Source organism: Cotesia typhae, unplaced genomic scaffold (genome assembly GCF_013202065.1).
Source record: "Cotesia typhae breed Kobodo isofemale line unplaced genomic scaffold, CoteBio_Ctyphae contig_22, whole genome shotgun sequence".
NCBI lineage: Eukaryota > Metazoa > Arthropoda > Insecta > Hymenoptera > Braconidae > Cotesia > Cotesia typhae.
Genome location: NW_027423728.1, coordinates 2,251,737 through 2,271,267, shown reverse-complemented (window position 1 = coordinate 2,271,267; position 19,531 = coordinate 2,251,737). Strand labels below are relative to the sequence as shown.

At 29.0% G+C, this 19,531-nt stretch overlaps 3 protein-coding genes and 1 long non-coding RNA gene across 5 annotated transcripts in view; 2 read left to right on the top strand and 2 right to left on the bottom strand.

Moving 5' to 3' along the window:
• The window catches only part of Cad99c (cadherin 99C), a 117,379-nt gene extending 112,736 nt beyond the window's left edge, over positions 1-4,643 (bottom strand). Inside the window, exon 1 of the mRNA XM_074237450.1 lies at positions 4,307-4,643. Within this exon, the coding sequence (XP_074093551.1) occupies positions 4,307-4,309 (3 nt within the window). The 5' untranslated portion in view covers positions 4,310-4,643. The remainder of the gene's footprint in view (positions 1-4,306) is intronic.
• On the top strand, positions 4,606-4,884 carry LOC141523884 (uncharacterized). Its single transcript, XR_012478624.1, has 2 exons — positions 4,606-4,689; positions 4,825-4,884. It is a non-coding gene; the product is annotated as an uncharacterized LOC141523884 (long non-coding RNA).
• Positions 4,885-5,301: 417 nt separating this feature from the next.
• Positions 5,302-8,516, bottom strand: Mrpl1 (mitochondrial ribosomal protein L1). The gene is made up of 8 exons (XM_074237809.1): positions 8,385-8,516; positions 7,919-8,108; positions 7,609-7,810; positions 7,350-7,529; positions 6,213-6,327; positions 6,021-6,139; positions 5,845-5,942; positions 5,302-5,493 (listed from the first exon to the last, which is right to left on the bottom strand). Exons 1-8 carry the CDS (start codon positions 8,491-8,493, stop codon positions 5,361-5,363), a joined length of 1,146 nt encoding a protein of 381 aa, XP_074093910.1. The 5' UTR covers positions 8,494-8,516; the 3' UTR covers positions 5,302-5,360.
• A 128-nt stretch (positions 8,517-8,644) lies between these two features.
• LOC141524140 (uncharacterized) lies at positions 8,645-17,413 on the top strand. 2 transcript variants are annotated; one of them, XM_074237811.1, is made up of 4 exons: positions 8,645-9,003; positions 15,420-15,540; positions 16,292-16,520; positions 17,256-17,413. In XM_074237811.1, the coding sequence occupies exons 1-4, from the start codon at positions 8,996-8,998 to the stop codon at positions 17,390-17,392; spliced, it is 495 nt and encodes a 164-aa protein (XP_074093912.1). In that variant the 5' UTR covers positions 8,645-8,995; the 3' UTR covers positions 17,393-17,413. The 2 variants fall into 2 exon arrangements, with proteins under 2 accessions (XP_074093912.1, XP_074093911.1); XM_074237810.1 differs by lacking the exon at positions 8,645-9,003 and having other exon boundaries at positions 14,820-15,540.
• Positions 17,414-19,531: the final 2,118 nt, after the last annotated feature.

The following is a 19,531-nucleotide window of genomic DNA, read 5'->3' as shown; positions in this document are numbered from 1 at the left end:
GATAATGGTCTTCAATGCGCATCAGCTGAAATCTTTTTCAATTTCCACAGCAATTCTTCAAAAATTTTACAACATTTTCTTAAATACATCTATAAAATATTCTCACGATTTCATTCAATTCTATACATTCCTGACCAATTAAAAAATTCATGAAAACCACTAAAAAAAACTATTTATCCCCATCAAAATTTTCAATCTGCTATTTAAAGTTTTCAGTACAATACAAATTCCTGGTTGAACGACAAAAATAACAATAATACCTTACAGGAAGTAGTGAAAAGGGTATGAATAAGTGTAACGTTTTATTTGCTACCTTGCACTTGAGAGGAAGCTTGATTTCCTACGGCTCACAATAATTAAACATTAACCAGTGAAACGGTGTGAGAGTCATAGCTCATATCTTTTGCCAGAGAGTAATGAACGTTTAAATATGTAATTTACTGTAATAAAAATATACGTGACTGTATAAAATAAATTTTTTATAATATATTTAATATAATTTAGATTTGAATATAAATTACCGTGTCAATAGACTTTTTAGCGATTAGCGGGTTTAAAATTTATTTAAATAGGTGGTTAAATAATTTTATTAGCTTGTAGGTAGATAATGATAGTTTAACATACATATACTTGCACATTCACAATGTAATATTATTGTAAGTGCATATATATATGTGTGTATGAGAGTGGTGCGTGCGTGCACTTTTTAAGACTCTGTTTCGTTTTACGTTAGGAGTCTGCGTTGCAGGTTGCACGACAAGTATAGTCTACTGGTTTCGCTCTGAAAATTACTATACTTATATATTACACAAGTTTATATACATATATATATATATATATATATATTTATAATAGCTCGTATTCTGTAGGTTAAAAATTTTTTAGCGATACCAAAGGGCTGTGAATGAGAATAACACATTCACATGCTCTATACTAATCGCGGTTGTTTGTCAAGAGTATTATTATTTTTAAAGTGGGTAGAGTTGAATTATCATGATCATGAGTAGTTTATTTTATTTAACTTTATTTATTATTGCTATATCTTCTTATTATATTAGTAATGTACCAGCATTTGTAAACCGAACAATAACTTCGTTAACTTTCATATTTATTTCGATTATTGCGTGTTACTTATTCATTTTTTACGAGGATCTTTTATATTTTATGAACATGAAGTATTATTGGTTATTTATTTTTTACTGTGTTTATTTATTTGATAATTAAGCTATTTGTTTATTTTCATAAGTTCATTTATACCGATATTTTATTTAGCTAACAAAACATTTCATAAGTTTGTATCCTTTTTTTTTTAATTCTATCATAATTATTTTGTAATTAAATGTTTATTCAAACTGACAATAATTATTGATGCATGTAAAAATATTTAAACTATCTTTGACACGCGAAAAAATCAGTTTTTTTGCTGATCAATTTTAATTTGCATAAAGTATTAAAATAGTCATGAAATCTTAAATAATTGCGGAACAATTTTCTTTTTAAAAATTGAAATTCTTTTATATGCTTTGATATTGGAATATTTTAAAATTTTTTTACTCATCATCTGTAAAAAATTTGTAACCAGTTCATTTTCAATAATAAATGACAAAATAGTTGAGAAAATCTAAAAATATGAACATTTTTCTATTGCTTGACGGAAACAAATTTTTAGTTTAATCTAATGATTTTTTTATTTTAATTGCATTAAATAAATTATTGAAAGCTGCAAAGTTAGTCTTCATTAAATTATCTGTTTGATGGTACACAAATTATATTAGTTTCTTGAACCAACAAGATAACAAAATAACAATAAAGATAGTTGCCAACAGGAGGTGAAAAAATTGCTTCGCATTATGAGCCATGCTCTTAAATAATTAATCATAAAATTTTTTTCTAATTGTGAATTGTTAGTCCTATTTCTAAAATTATTTTTTCTTTTAAATCTTGTACTACCCATTCTAACCCTGGCAGTGATCAAAAATCACAAAACTTACACCCCAAAGACTTTAGTTCGAGCCCCAGCAATGTTAAACAAATTTTATCATCGAAATAATTGAATAAACTTACTAGATATGATGAATAAAAAAAAAAAAAAGGATTGTATTAAAGGATTGTAAAAATTTATAAAATAATTAATCAAAAAATTTTTCAAACCCAAGATGAAATATTAGATTGTGGCATAAATCAAACATTAGATTAATCTCAAGAAAAAAAAAATTAGTCTCAATAAGAATCAATCATACGTGATGATATGGAACATCTATCTGTGGTATGTATGTATACATATACATAAGACTCGAGTTCCCGTCAGCAAAATCACCGACCGAAACACGATTCTATCTCATCTAGCAGCGGTATAGACTCCAGTCACGGCGTTCATCATAATGCAATTAGTGTATCCGTGCGTTGGTGTATCCGGAAAGGGAAACTAAGCCACGATACGAGTACTGGAGCGTTGCTGTTGCTTTTGCGGGGTATATTACACATAACCCTCGTACATATAATCCAATATATTCTATTATATATACATCTACTACCAGCACACATATTAAGTATATCGATACGACTACTATACCGAGCTGTGGAATTGCTAAGGACGCAGTGGCCCTACAGGTATATCATTTGCATTAGTTCATAGACCAGCAACTCATGTCTTAGCTTTGGTACTTAACTCTCTGACTGCGATCTGCAACGCATGGCTGGATGCTGGGTACCTATACGAAGCAAGAGCTCATGCAATGGCTGTTTCTATCATATTTACATATATATGTTTATTATTTTATATTATACTGGTCCATGTAATAGTCTTACATAAAACTTGTATTATATATTGGATGTTATTATATTATTATTAATAAAGTTGCTACCGAAACGAAACCGCTTATCATTTATCAATGACACTGAATAAATTATTTCAATAGATCATTTTTCTTTTCAATTTTGAAATTTTTTAATAGAAAAGATTTATCTCAGATAAATTTTGGAATTTTTAAAAATGAAAAAAAAAAAAAACTAATTCTTACAGTTGAATATTCTACAAGTTTGTTTGCTGAATGAGTAATTAATTATTTCAACACTTTAATTAAATTGTAAAGATATAATATCAACTATTAATAATTATTAAGAAACGTATAAAAGTATTGAAATTTAACGGAATGACCTAAGACTTGAACGACTGATATAAAAAAAAAAAAAAAATATATACAGCGGCGTGAATATAAATATAAAACAGCGAAGCTTATTCTACATATTCCTGTTCGATACAGGATAATTGATGATCGATACTCTGTACATATAAAAGTCGTATGAAGAGTAGTCGTACAGGTTTTAAAATATATTCCATGTTAAAAAAAAAATTAAAAGTCTCAAGTTGATAAAATAAAATAAAATTATTGGTCATCTGTACATTTAATTAGATGTATCTTCTTATAATTATTATTTTTAAATAAATAAATATTCATTACTCATTATTAAATATTTATTACTTATTATTTATTATTATCGATTATTCCTAATCCTCAATGTTTTATTCTGTTCTCTATAAATATATGTATATGATATAACTTACATATTGTAGTTATAAGTAATAACTTATAATGCATAACTATATGTTAGGTATAAGAGACTATGTGAACGGAAACGACACGCGCCGGACACCATACGCCGATAAGAGTTAGCCGGATAACATTGCGAACATGATATTTATGCGAGGGTCGATGGTTCATCGCGATGCTACAACTTTCAGCTGGACCATTGCGCACATACAACCAATATATGTACACCAAATAAAAAATTAAACATTACATACAGTCGGCATAATATATAATAAACTACTAAGACCCTATATGTTGCATTCAACATGGCAAAAAAAAATAGATCATAGTAAAAATTGTAACAGCGTATCTTTTTATTTGCAATAAATTATTCAAATTACTCACAATTGTCACAGATATGTATTTTGTTAAAAATATAACTCGGATTTGCTGATTATTAATGTAGTTTGAACAGTTGGCGAAAACGTTAAAATCCAAGTCTAATATATTAATGAATCACTGATTTTTACTGTTATCTATTTTTACCGTCAAGCAGCAACGAGTAATTTAAATCTATCTATACATTTGTGTACACCAATCGCAATAAACATCCTGCGCAAACGCTCAAGGTGATCTACCACAACAATTATTTTTCTTTGGTTTTTTTTTTATTTTATTTATACACGGATATAAATAAAAATATAAATTCTGAAACCTTAAAGATAAAATATGTATTGATATTATTTAAATGAAAATATTAAAATAAATAGACTTACCATGACTGATGAACAATTAATTCCAAGTTAACGATACCGGCATATTCAGTATCAGGCTTATAGCACCATACCAGTCATAACAATCACACTAAATCACTGATCACTTACACTTTAAACATTTGTAATTATTAATAAATAACTTTTAATCAAGTAAACAATACTTTTTGATTATAAATAAACACTCGCGTTAAGCACGATACCGATTCGCAGTTTAAGTAAAACGACGAAAAAAAAATTTTTTTAAAAACAACTCAGGAATAAAATAATTGCGAAATAGCGAGTAAAGTAATTGTAACGTGTAAATCGTGTTTGAGCAGAGACCGGGATAAGGATACCGGTGATTTTAAAACCTGGCAGACAACGACTGAACTCGAGACCGGCAGGTAAGCAGTTGTTGCCCCTCTACTTGATACCACCTTTACTTGATGCTATAGAGCAATCATTCTCCATTCTCCTTTACGTTCTTCGGTCTTCAGTTCACTTTACTTCTGTAGTGTGCTATATCTTTCTTTCTCCAGATTCATCGGCTAGCTGTATCCCTTTTTACGCACATCCACCGTTCACTCGCTCACGACCTGTTCGACCGACAATATTAACTTTTAAAAGGACAAACATCAACAGGTACTCTTCCATAGGAGTTTAAGTTTCAGTCACGCTGTATAATTTTTTAAATAAATAACTAATAGTAATAATAGTAATATTAATAGTAGTAATAGTTTAATTAATTTAATTGAGTTTATTTTATTTTATTTTATTTAATTAATAAAATTTTCAGGTAATAAGTTTAAGATAAAACTAAGAATCAATGGACACTCAAGCTTTCTAATAACAGTAATAAATAGTAAAGATATTAGTATATAAGCACAAAGTACATTGTAAAACTAATGTAAGGAACCAAGTTCAATTTCGAGGCCGTCAGGCTGAAATTAATAAATAATAAATAAATAGTAGGAATAGTAAAGGATATCTTACGGTGCGAGGTTTAAGATATAAAATTATTTAAACAATTCTTCAATATTTATTGTATATCTAAAAAATTAATTAATGACGACAATTAAACGGTATTCGAAATTACAGCTTCGTCTTCTTCATCAGAGTCCTCAGCGTCATTGGGCTTTACGTCCATTAGATACTGTTCTAAGGGTATTTTTAACGACTCTGTGGTTGGTGGACTCTTTAATGATGTTCTAAAAAAATATACAATTATTTCAACTATTGTTAATTGGTAATTGTTTTATTTACCGGTTACCGACTTCATGTTTTTTATAACGAAGAAATATTCTAAGTATTTACTACAGATATTTCTAAAAAAACTATTTGACGTAAGCCCGCGGTACTTTTTGCTCTAGCGGCACACTTTTTAAAAACTAATCAAGATAATTCTATAGGAGTTTTTATAATTTTATAAAAAAATACAAGGAAAGCAAGCCGATGGTTTTTTTTTTTGTCTAAAACAATGTGGCCGGAAGAAAATAGAAATTTTAAACAATTTCAAAAGTTATAAAGCGGATCTGATTTTCTTATTAAATTTATTTTACCTGAAAACAAAGTCACCCTCCCGCTTTGGCCTTACAGACTCAACATCTTTGACCAGAGCAATGAAATTTTCTTCCAGTTGTTTGGTGTCCATACTCAACTATAGTATCAAAAAATACAATCGTATTCAATTGAATGATTGATGAATTAATGAAAAGTTTAGTTCAAAGACACTTACAGTTCCAATCGGGGCAGTAATAATACCGAGCTGAGGCTGTCTTTCGTATGGATTTACAGTATAATTGATACCATGGAGAATTTTCTTGATCATATCGGCTAAATCGAGTCCCAAGGTACCTTACATATGAAATCGATGGTGTTAAGTTGTGAAATATTGTAATTCGATGATAAATAATGTAAAGAAATTTACCATTACGAGGATTGGGGAACTTTCTTTTCAGTAGACCTCTCACGACAGTTAAGTCGACCATTATTTCTGGATGCGCAACTGCGGCAGTGAAATCGTTCGCTAAAAGTTCGCCGGTCTATAGCCAAAAAACAAATCAATCAATCTTTCAATATTTAAAATTCTTGAAAAATCCATGAATATTTTTTAATTATTTGAGACATTTGTGGATGAATTATTGTTGAAAAAAAAAAAATTTAATAAACAACAATTTTCATAAACATTGTTTTAACTGAAAATTTATTGATGTATGTATATTTTTAAAAAATTCGTTTAAATCAGAGGAAATTATTTTTAAAATCCATGATTTACTTTCTTTCTCGATTAATTTTAATTAATAAAAATCGAAGTAGATCTATTTGTATTTTTTTATTATTTTTTCCTGTAAATTCTTTCAAAACCTTATACTTGCTCTCTAGCACTGCTTCTCGTTATCTAACGTGCGACAAACTAACGGATTTTGTGGCGTCATCTGGTGGTATTTTTACGAACTACTCGGTTAGCACCAGTTTGGCGCGAAATTTATAAAGACTTTCGTACAAATTGGATATCAAAAATAAACGCTTAAACAAAATTTTTTTTTTTTCCAAAATTCAAAAATCTATTTTAAAATTGCTAAATTGTACCTTTCATTTATAATTTATTTAATTATTTATTAATTAAAAATACGATATAAATAATGACACTGAAGTTGGCAGACATTAAAAATTATTTTTAAATGTTATAATAATGCAATTATTAAAAAAAAAAAAAAATAATTAATTAAAAAGTTTCACATGTAAAAACTAAGAAAAATTATAAGTGAAAATTTTTAGAAGCATTTTTTTATTGTAATTGATTTGTTATTAAAATTTTTAAAATTGACAGCTGACGGCTAACTTCAGAATTATTATAAATAGTAAAAAAATATCCAATTTATAAATCACTCTCTTAAATTTGTGTATAATCATAATAATTTATGATCAAATATCAAATGTTCCCAATGTTTTGACAAAAATATATTCAATTATTTTAATTAAAAGCTTGTAAATTTTTGTAAACATAACAAAAATTATTCAAATATTTAGTCAGAAAATGAAAATAAATAAAGAAAAAACTGACCTGAATTTGGGTAATAATTTCTTTGCCGCCAACAACCTCTGCCCCAGCATTTAGGGCCAAATTCTTGATCTCTTCTGTTTTAGCAAAAGCAATCACATTTCTTTTTTCTCCATGATCAAAAATATGTGGCATGTTAACGCTTCTGGAAAACTTTTCCATTAACTTAGTAGGTTTCTCACTCTGAAAATTCATAAAATATTATAAAATCTCTCTAGTGAAAATAATCATGCGACTGATAATATAAAATGTTAAGCAATACCTGCATATTAATTTCTATGAATGCCTCAATAAATGCATTGGGAGCGTCATACCGTGATGGATGATGAGTGTCACGATGACACTCGACAGCTTCATTAAAAGAATAGATTTTTCTTTTATAAATGCTTTCGAACCACACATCATCTATCGATTCTTTCTTTTTCGAGTCTTCGTTATATATTAGATTAAAAGGTATAATTTCCCTGTAATTTAAAAATTTTTAAAACATGCCAATTGATGATCATATCTACTTCAACTAAATAACTTTTGTACCCAGTGATCTTAAACTCTGAACACAAAATAATGCTTACTCTTTCTTGACACGCTTGTTCTCAGGAATGAATACTTTTTTAACGACTTCTTTCTTGACTTTCTTCTTCTTAGCACGTTCTCTCGTTCCTTTACGAGCCGCATAATTTCTGACTTGTGTCAACGGACACAAAAGAGAATAATTGGATGTTATTTTCTGCTGCAAGACACCAGCGAATGTTATCAACCTTCCTGTAATTATAACAATTTGTTATTGCTTAACAAAAATTAAAAAAAACATCAGTCACTTAAAAAAATATATTTTAACGAATGACAACAATGAATAATTTCTAGGTTACAAGTTTTGAATAAAAATTTCTAAAACTAATTAAAGTAATGCAAAATTTTATGTCTGTAATAAAACATTAATATTAATATTTTATTAAAATTATAATTAAAATCATGACACGTTTGTTTGTCATATTTATTAACATAATAAAAGTAATAAAAGTAATTAAAATGAAATACCTCCGGCACCCAGCGCCATTTTGAATTCACTGAAAATAGTGAAAATGGAGTTTAAAATTTCGAAGTGTCTATTGACACGCTCCACGGATGAAGCTAAAGTCACGGACATGTAGTAAACACGGAGGAAGGAAAATTATTTGCATCCGTGGATACAACTACAATCACGGAAACAAGTTTATGCTCGTCGGAAAATCAAACGTTTACGCTCCACGGATGATATCCGTGCCTGCAAAATTGAAAAAATCACGAATTGTACCCTAGTTTCTCCATCGGGAAAATTTCCGTGGTCGTAACAATATCCCTAGAATATCCGTGGCTGTAATTTCAAAACGAGACATTCATGAGATTTTATCCGTGACTGTAAAATAATGGAGACACGGGCAGCAGCACATGTTCCGTGACTCCAACAATTTCAAGGTGTATTAAGACAGTTATGGATATTTCCATAATAAATGTTTTAAATAAATACCTCTAAATGTTATTATTTATAATTAAACCCCTAAAATAAATATACATATTTATTAGCGCGCGCAATTTGAATTTTGAGTACATGTACAATTGTAAAAATATTTTTTTAGCTGGAAAGAAATTTTAACTTAATTTTCTACATTATGAAACTGTAAGTAGATATTACATTATTTATCAGTTATCTACAAAATGTATAAATTCAGTCTGCGAAGGTTTTGAGTTTATAATAATTTCAAATAATAAATAATAAAACCTAATTTAGAAAAATTTTTCATTATTTTTTCATTATTTCTTCCTCTCTTCAGACATTCCACAGTATATTCGTCTTAAAATTAACTTGAGGCAAACTTAAGATCATAATTTAATGCACAGAACATTAATTTTCTGCACAAGAATCAATTAAACTCAAGAAATATTCAGTTAACTTTTAAAAAAGCTCGCAGTTTAGCGTGAAACTCCTGGAAATCTCACTGTAAGCTTTCTCAATTTCTGCGCAGCAGATGTTTGTTCTCTTGTGGAGAAAGTGTCAGAACTTCTGTCATAGCTACGGAAAGAACTATTATAATTTATTTAGTCGGCAAAATTAAAAATAAATTTTTTAATCGATACACTGATAGGTATAGCTGTGATAAAAAAGGTGATATCAATGGTCGTCCGTGACTGAACTAACAGTAACGGATATCAGTGATAGAGAAGCTTACAGCAATATGGATATCCGTGACTGAACTTACAGTAACGGATATGACTAATTAAGAAGATTAAACAAGCCATTTTATGAAACAACAATAATTAAATAGTTTATTGATTTAAAAGCTCATACAAATGAAATATATTAGATATTAAAAAAAAAAGACAAAGTTAGTGATATAATTATTTTAAGTAAATATTTTAATAAACATCAAAAAAATTATTAAACAACAAATATTAAATAGCTTATTGATTTAAAAAAGACTGACCAGATATAAAAAAACATAATATTAAGAATATAATTATTATAAGTAAATAATATAGTAAATAAAAAAATTAATTACTTAGAGCGGCATTTTTTACAGTACCACTTGATCGACTTTCGGAGCTTTTTAGGAACAGCTTCGCATTTATTGTGAAACCAGTACCAGCAATCGTCACACATTGTACTGGCCTCTATTTCTTCTTTGATTAACTTTTTACAAGATTCACAAGTCCATGAACCTTTGCTAATTTTTCTCTTTATTGCCGTTTTCAATGTTCTAAGTGCTGGTGCTTCAAAGTAACCATTTATTTCCGGTAAATCATCGAATACATATGGGACAGCATCTGATAACGGATTTAATTTTATTAAATCCTTTTTTTTAATAGTTAATTTTTTCTCGACGACGGCAGAAACTAAGTCTTGAGAAATTAATAAACTCAAAAACTGTATCAATTTTTTATTAAGACCATGATTGGTATTAGTAGATTGAACGTCCACTGGAGAGCCAGCCGGAGATTGAATAACATCATCATTTATTTCAGGTTCAATTGAACTCGTTGTAGTAGGTATTATAGGGAGACAGACAGTAGAACAATCCAAGATTTTGGTATTCTCCGATCGAGCAGTACGAACAGTCAAAGCAGTAGCAGCCGTGTCTACTGCAGTGATAGTTGTAGAAGTAGCAGAAGAAACAGATTGACCTTCATTATCATCAACAAATCCAGTTTCCATTGGAATGTCATCTTGATTGGTATTAGCCAATCAAATGTCCACTAGAGAGCCAGCCTGAGATTGAATAACATCATAATTTATTTCAGGTTCAATTGAACTCGTCGTAGTAGGTATTATAGGGAGACAGACAGTAGAACAATCCAAGATTTTGGTATTCTTCGATCGAGCAGTAGGAACAGTCAAAGTAGTAGCAGCCGTGTCTTCTGCAGTGATAGTTGTAGAAGTAGCAGAAGAAACAGATTGACCTTCATTATCATCAACAAGTCCAGTTTCCATTGGAATGTCATCTTGATTGGTATTAGCCAATCGAATGTCCACTAGAGAGCCAGCCTGAGATTGAATAACATCATCATTTATTTCAAGTTCAATTGAACTCGTCGTAGTAGGTATTATAGGGAGACAGACAGTAGAACAATCCAAGATTTTGGTATTCTCTGATCGAGCAGTAGGAACAGTCAAAGTAGTAGCAGCCGTGTCTTCTGCAGTGATAGTTGTAGAAGTAGCAGAAGAAATATATTGACCTTCATTGTCATCAATAAGTCTAGTTTCCATTGGAATGTCATCTTGATTGGTATTAGCCAATCGAACGTCCACTAGAGAGCCAGCCTGAGATTGAATAACATCATCATTTATTTCAGGTTCAATTGAACTAGTCGTAGTAGGTATTGTAGGGAAACAGACAGTAGAACAATCCAAGATTTTGGTATCCTCCGATCGAGCAGTAGAAACAGTCAAAGCAGTAGCAGCTGGAGATTGATTTTCTTTTTCTACGTGCAAAATTTTAACAAATTTCAAGTGTTGGAAACCAACTGGAGGTCGATTTTTTAATTTAGGTCTACCTCGGCTTGTACTCGGCTGTAAGTTGATTATGTCTATGTTGGTATTTACATCTTTATCGACTAAGACAATAGGTATATCGTTGATATCAATATCTTCAGCGTGCTCTGTTTTTGCTTCTGACGTTGTTGTCAATTTTTCAACAGCCTGATTTGGTCTGACAATGTTATTTTCATCTTCCGAACTATCACTTATGCAATTCTGAAGATCTTTGTGTAATATCTCCAAATGATTAATTTTTCTATTGCTAATTTTTTATCACTTAGTATGTTTGTCTTTATTTTCCTCAATAAATCTTCTACTTTGTAATTTTTTTCTTCTCTTCACCATCATGTGAATAGTTATCAGCATCTATTAAATTATCAGCCTCTCCATCGTTTTCATTAGATGAAACACTTAATTGGTCGTTATTTATTTTTGATAATTCTGTTTTTTTTTCTTTTTTAAATATTGGATCGTGGTTGTGAGTTCCGTACCAATTTTTATAATCATTAATTTTTTTAACGTCAAATCTCGCCGTAAGTTTGACTTGGCAGTTCACTTTGCCAGACCTGAAAATATTTTTATTATTAAATTTAAGATTATCAAAATAATAATTTTGGTACCCTAAAAATATAACTTTTCTTTACATTCGACCCATTCTGAAGTTATTTATTTATTCATTTTACTTAGCCATAATTACACACGCTGGTTACTTACTTTATGTCTCGGATCCCCTGTCCCTTTGAGACAAAGACGCCACCCTGAGAACATGCCATGGTATAATCATACATCGGAAATTTACTAAAAACATTCTCTTCATTATATTTTTTTGTACTATTATTTTTCGGCAATAATTGGCCATCGACGTGGATCTTCCTTTTCCAAATGTGTATTTAGTTGTTTTTTCATAGTGGGCTACCTCGTCCTCAAACGCCTGTCCAGACATATAGGCTTTGCCGACCCAGAATATTTTTGATGTTTCCGCCATATGTTCATTAATAACCCTATTTTTAAAAATCATTTTTATATGAGTACATATGACAGATTTTATACATAAACTTATTTATTCAATAAAAATAATATTATATTCATAGATATTTGATACATATACTCACATAAAAATAATTAAATACTTTTAGAACATTCGGTTATTAAAATATTTTTTGATCTTTTAGCACATACAACAATGAAAACTCATTAACGAGTGTGAAGATACGAACGACAAGTTTTAAAATACAAACTAAAGATTTCTTGTATGTGTTAAGCATACGACTCAGTCGGTAAAACTATTTCTGTATGTTCAAAGTCACATCGATAACTTGTATATACATATTCAACTATTTCACTTCCGGTATTACATTCAATTTGAATCTATTATTAAAAAATAAAATAGTTCAAACGCAATTTGTCGCTTTCGATTAGAAAATAAATTATGGTTTTTCAATCAAAAGTTGTTCGGAATATTTGTAAAAATTTTGTATCAGAGTTTATAAAAGAAAAATTTTTAGTTATTAAAAAAATAAATCCGTTTGAGTATACAGAGGTGGCTTATAATAGGGAAGTTTTGAGTAGACATAGCATTGTGCTGAAACAACTGATACTTCTGAAGTATTTTAATTACTGAAATATATGATGCAGATTTGTATTAAACATATAGTTATCAAGATGACCGTATTACAATTGTTTTTAATCTTTTTTTGTATTAAATATTTGTATTTTTAAAGATTCTATAACAATACATTTATTTAGATTTCAGTAAAGTGTTTTTTTAGTGATTTGCGGTATTGTTTAAAATTTAATAATTATAGAATTAAAACTTTAACGGATTAATGCTTTTTCAAGTCATGTATTTCCGTGGTTTGAAGCTTACAACAACGGATATCTGTGATTTAGATTACAGCAACGGATATCTGTGATTAAGAGGCTGTCACGTATATTCGTGACTGAGCTTACAGCAACGGATATCTGTGACTGAGATTATAGCAACGGATATCTGTGATTGACATGCCATCACGAATCTCCGTGATTATTAAGCACGAATGATTCCGTATTTTAACGTCTTTTGTAATATGAAACCTATTGTCTATACTGATGTTCATACTGTGAAGCCAATCATTCGGTTGTACGCAACGTCGCAATATATATCTTTTAAACGACATTATTATTTTTTTATATTGTTTATGCATATAAAAACTAATTCGATTATTAGAATTCTACCTTGATATCTTTAAATTGATATTGATTAATTAACTTAAGTTTTCATCGGTTTTCAATTATGAATCCTGATCAACATCCGTTGAAAGTAGGAGATACTTTTAAGTCTTATGCTGATTTAATACATTATATGACAAGAGTGACTGATATTACTGGGGAACTATACACAAGTTTAAGATCGAACAAATTATATCCATCATATTTTAAAAAAACTAATTTATGCGATTTAGAAATTAGCGATATAATAAATAAATTACGTTATCGACGGATTGATTATAAATGTAAATATGGTCCCGGAACAAAAACGTCAGACCAAGAAAAACAAAAAAAACGCAATACCAGGTAATGTTGTAACAAATATATGGTTTCTATTGTAGTACATATAAGGAAAAATAATTATACTCAATTATATATTTATTTAATAAGTATAAATGCCATAAGTGACATCAATAATTCGTTTTAGTGAAATTCTTAAATCATTTACAATACATAGAAAAAAATTTGGGGTACTCAATGACGCGCCAAGTACGTTAAAAAATTGTTTTCAATTGTTCAATTTGCCACAAAATTTTTTCAATTATTGAAAATCATAACGGCTACTTGGTCTTTTTTTTTATTTTACATCTTTTTGTAAAGTGAAAAATTTTAGCTGGTTTTTTTTGGAAATCAATAGTTGTGAACGTGTACTTGGCGCAATTATTTACAGTGAAACTGTTTTTGTTCGGATTATTATTTGTTGACAGGAATTAAATGTAATTTTACGATGCGTTTCCTGTCCTTTTTGGTATCTATTACACAATTTTAAAGTAATAAACCAATGTCCATATAGCTTACTGATTAATTCTTGTAATTCAAAAACATTCGTGCTACTCTCAGTTTCAAAAGAGGTAGAATATTATTGACAAATGTATATGTACTTATACAATTGCAGGATTTACAACAATCAGTATATAATAGTTCGTATTGCACTAATTTACTTATATCTTCATTTTCACTAAGTCAAGTAGATAATACTATAAATAGATTCGTTCCATCATCAATACCTATGTGTTTGCATGTTTTCTCTATTATCAATGTAGATTTCAATATTGTTTTATTATTCGTATATATATATATATATATATATATATATATATATATATATATATATATATATATATATATATATATATATATATATATATATATATATATCAAATAATTTGCATAATTTATACTGAGTACAGCATTTTTATGATCGTTTTCTAATAATAACTGAATAATTTTGTTATGAAAAATACACTGAAGAATAGAATTGACACAGCTAAAATCACCTTCGGAATTTTCTATGCCGTGAAATTTCAATAAATCAATACATGACTTTGTTTTTATTGTATTATGTTGTTCACTTTAATCAAAATATTTTTCGACTCTCCAAATTGAATCCCCTAATTTAGACCAACGTGTTTTTGTAATTATAATGATTCGAAGATCAATTATATAAGATTTTCTTAACCGATCATACTCTTTAATTGCTTCTGGGTTAGCCTTAACCGAATGCGGATCGAAATTTATTAAACGTAATACTTCAACTTTGGTAACTCGTAAAAATGCTACGGAAGATAATAATAGTTTTGGTTGATAATAATAATATTGAAAACAATTAAAATATTAATAATAATAATAGAACGTGAATAATATTCAACATGAAAAAAAAATTGTTATGTGCATGTGGATGTATTAATTTGTTACGTATTGAAAACTATTTTAACTCTAATAAGATTTTTTATAGCTATATATTGCTACATATATATGAACGACCTTACTTTCACCGAAAAATTTTATAACATTATTTTTAATATATTTTATAGCACCTTTAATCATGAGTGTCCATCGTACATACAGTTACATATGGTTCAGAAAAATGGAGAATATGTTTTAGAAATATTTAACACAAATTTCAATCATCTCAATCATCCGGCAAATAGTAAGGTAAGTTTTCTTGGGAGTCATGGTAAATGACACAGTATAAAATCATGTTAAATACAACACTCATTAATTTAACACAACATTAATGATCGCTTCTAATGTCACCATTATAACACCTCTCCTTGATCCCCGTGCCAAGTGATCAGCGAGCAGGGTTAAGAAACAAATATAATATACAATCATTAATAATAAGATTATAATTACCGTAATCTCAAGCGCGGACAAAACTCACCGGGCACGCGGTGTGCTTATTAAACTACTTATTACTAAATAAAATCAAGGATATTTGTTCGTATACTAATAATACAATATTTATAAATAATTACATTTTATTTATAAGAATATTCAATGAGTTACATACTATTTAGTAAATAATAAGTGTAGAAAATTAATAATAAAGAGAGTTATCTGAAAACGCTTGAGAGCGTTATTAATTAATAAGCTATAGAGTATAAAACTTACAGTTGGTATACTACGCCTTGGCATCCTGGTAGACAACTCACAAAAAAAATTTAACTAATATGAATTTTATTAACAAGGATATTCAAATCAACCCGTTATCAACTTCTAAATTCAAAATTATTATTTTAATCATCTTTTCTGTGTTGATTTTTCTGTCGTTCTCACGCGAATTTGTCACTCTATCGTCTCAGCTTTAAAAAATGTGATAGTCGGTACAGTTCATTTAATGAGAATTTACTGTATTTTATAATGCAATTTCGGATTTTCTGACGTTAAAAAAAATTTGTTTCAGCAATTAGCAAACGCTTTACCAGAACGACGGCGATTACCACCTGAGTTGAAAGAAGAGGTTATTGAATATATTAGGTTAAAAAGCAAACCCAAAATGATAAGGAATAAAATTAGAGATCAATATGGTATTCTTCTCACAAGCAAAGATATTTCGAATATTACTCAGTCTGAAAGAAGTCTTGATGGTAATAATTTAAGAACATTTCAGCAACTTTTACATGATAAATATGGTAAATATCTCTTTTTTTTAAATAAAGATATTTTTAATACTTGATATAATTCTAGATAAATATTTTTATATTATTATTATTATTATTATTATTATTATTATTAGATTTCATAGAAATCTAACTATTGCATTGGTCCTCATGACGGAACTTTTGAAAAATTTTGCTATATTTCGACTCAGCTCGTCAAGCTAATTCAGAAAATGCATATGGTTCAAAAGTTTATATATGTATGTATTTATATATATATATGGGTTATAACGCGGCTTGTCAGGACGATAGCGTCGCAAATTTACAACGGATCCCTACCAAACTCAACATACTTATTCTACAGATAAATACCAAAGTCAAGTTCAAATATGAGCTTAATCGGTCAAGTAATTTAGAAATACGAGGATTTCAAAATTTTGAAAATCATAAAAATTCATATTTCGTCACTTTCTTACTCGAATAACTTTTGAATGGGATAACTTATTGAAATTCTGTAAAATGCATCTGAAAGCTTTTGAAATAAGCTTCAATTTCAGTACTAAATCATATGTATATTCTTAAAATTATGTTCTATTCTGCTATGCCAATTATGAAATTTTTAGTAGATTTCATAGAAATCTACATACATAGAAAGTTAAAAGATTTATCACTTCTTCAACTTTGTTAGACAAAAACTCACTCTTTATAATCATAATTATATATGATAGTAATAATATTAAATACTAACATATAAATGTATTTTTTCAGGTTGCATTACAAAAGTAAAAGCAAGTGACAGAAACGAATTTGAAGCATTGTTTTTACAAATTCTGACATGCAAAAGTCAGTCACCAATTGGCCGGAAATTTTATTCGTTGACGGAACGTACAAGCTCTTCAACTTAAGATATACACTGTATTTATTGCTCGTACAAAATGGGAATGGAAGAGGTGAAATCGGCGGTGTAGCAATAACTGCATCTGAAACAGCACATGTATTGGAGTGGATCGCAAAAACCTTTCGAGAAAATAATTCCAAAGCTTGTCAAAATACAAAATGCATTATGACCGATAAAGATTTAACCGAAAGAAAAGCTTTTGAAGCGGTTTTTCCGGGCATTAAATTTTTACTATGTTTGTTCCACACATTGAAAAGTTTCGATAAGCAATTGAAAGTTCTAAAATTAGATCATGAAGAAAGATGCAGATGTTTTAAATTATTACGCGAATTGGCATATGCCAAGTGGGAAAGTCGATACAATTCAGTTTACGAAAGATTTATCAGCTCGGCACCAAGTTCTGTGATTGAATATTTTAATATCAACTGGCATAAAAATCGAGATGAATGGACACTATTTGGAATAGCTGAAGTAAATTACGGAAGCGTAACCAATAATTTGGTCGAAAGCACAAACAAACAAATTAAAACTCTTTGTAATCGCTTTTCGACCTTGTGCGAATTCGCAATAAATTTTTTCGAATTAGTCCGTTCATCAAAACAAGAGACCAGTTTGTTATGTGCGATAGATGGTTTAAGAAAACTAAACATCAACCATCATTTAGATGAGTTTTTTAATGATTATGCAGCAATATTAACAAAAATAGCTGTAAAACAATTAACCGAAGAATTAAAAAAACTTAAGAATATTAAAGTAATTGAAAGCTGTGATAATCAAAAAACTTGTAAAATTTTAGTAAACGATCATCCGCATACTTCTTCGGCAACTGATTGTATTTGTTATTTTCGGCGCAGCTGGAAATTACCTTGTGCACATATACTAACAGTGCGAAAATATTTCAATTTAAGTTTATTTTGTCCCGAATTATGTGATAAAAAGTGGTTAAAATGTGAAAACACAAACAACATTGATTTAAGAACAACATTTTTATTCGGTATGGAAGACAATACTAATATGAATGAACTGCCGAACGATGCCGCTATATCTTTATCTTGTCCTCAAAAATATTCACCTCATGAAAAACTACAAATAGCTCAAAAGTATTGCAATGACATCGTGAAAATTATGGTACAATCGAGCGATTCTGACTTTAATGCTCAACTTGAAATATTAAAATCTGTAAAGCAAAAGTGGAATCAGAAACATGGAGTACAATTAGTTCTGGAAGAAGAGAAAAACAATGATCTTGATCATGGTACTCCAATTCTATCGTCACCTATCAAACTCAAAGGTCGTCCAAGAGATGCTATGAAGACAACATCGGGTTACTTTTGTCGACGAAGATCAAAGAGTCATGAATGAAATAAGTAATTAAACGCAATAATATAAAAATTATATTGCTACAACTAAACTGTTAAAATAAAGATGAAGTCCATTTTATTTAAAAATTTTGTTAATCGTTTATTGAGTGTGATTTTTTTCTTTCAGTTATGCTGAAAAAGTGAAAATTTATAAAGTATATATTACTGTAGTCCCTGTCGAAAATGTCCATTAAAAACTTATAAAATACTATAGGAATCGTATCGGTTTTCATCTGGCCTATCTGGAGCAAAAATTTTCCAGATACAACAGAGTTTGCAATCAATCAAAACGTAAAAGGAAATCCACATACAACTTATTTTTGAATGAGAATGAATGAAATTTTAATGCGTTTGGTAAACACATGAATTTAATATGGAATTGACTTATGAGATTGTAATGTTCGTTATAGGTAGCCTCATCAAGCTTAAGAGCTTATCCGTCATTCCTGTTAAGGAATAAATGGATTCCTATTAGGATATTCAACATTAGGTAATTTATCGTTCCTCATCGGTAATAACCATGAATAAGAATGTAGAAATCAACAAGTAATTCCTTATAAGCAATAACTCGGAAATGTATAAGGATTAACCGATAACAGATAATTTTGTTCATGAGATTCTAAAAGGATTACCGACTAGCACATGCTATGGGATGTAAAAAAATTAGTTAGGACTTCCTGCGACAAAAACACAATTCATACTTTTAAAATCCAATCTCATTGTGAGTTTTTATGGAAATTTATCTGTCGATCCAGTTATAAATTCAATTATCATACTTATAAGAA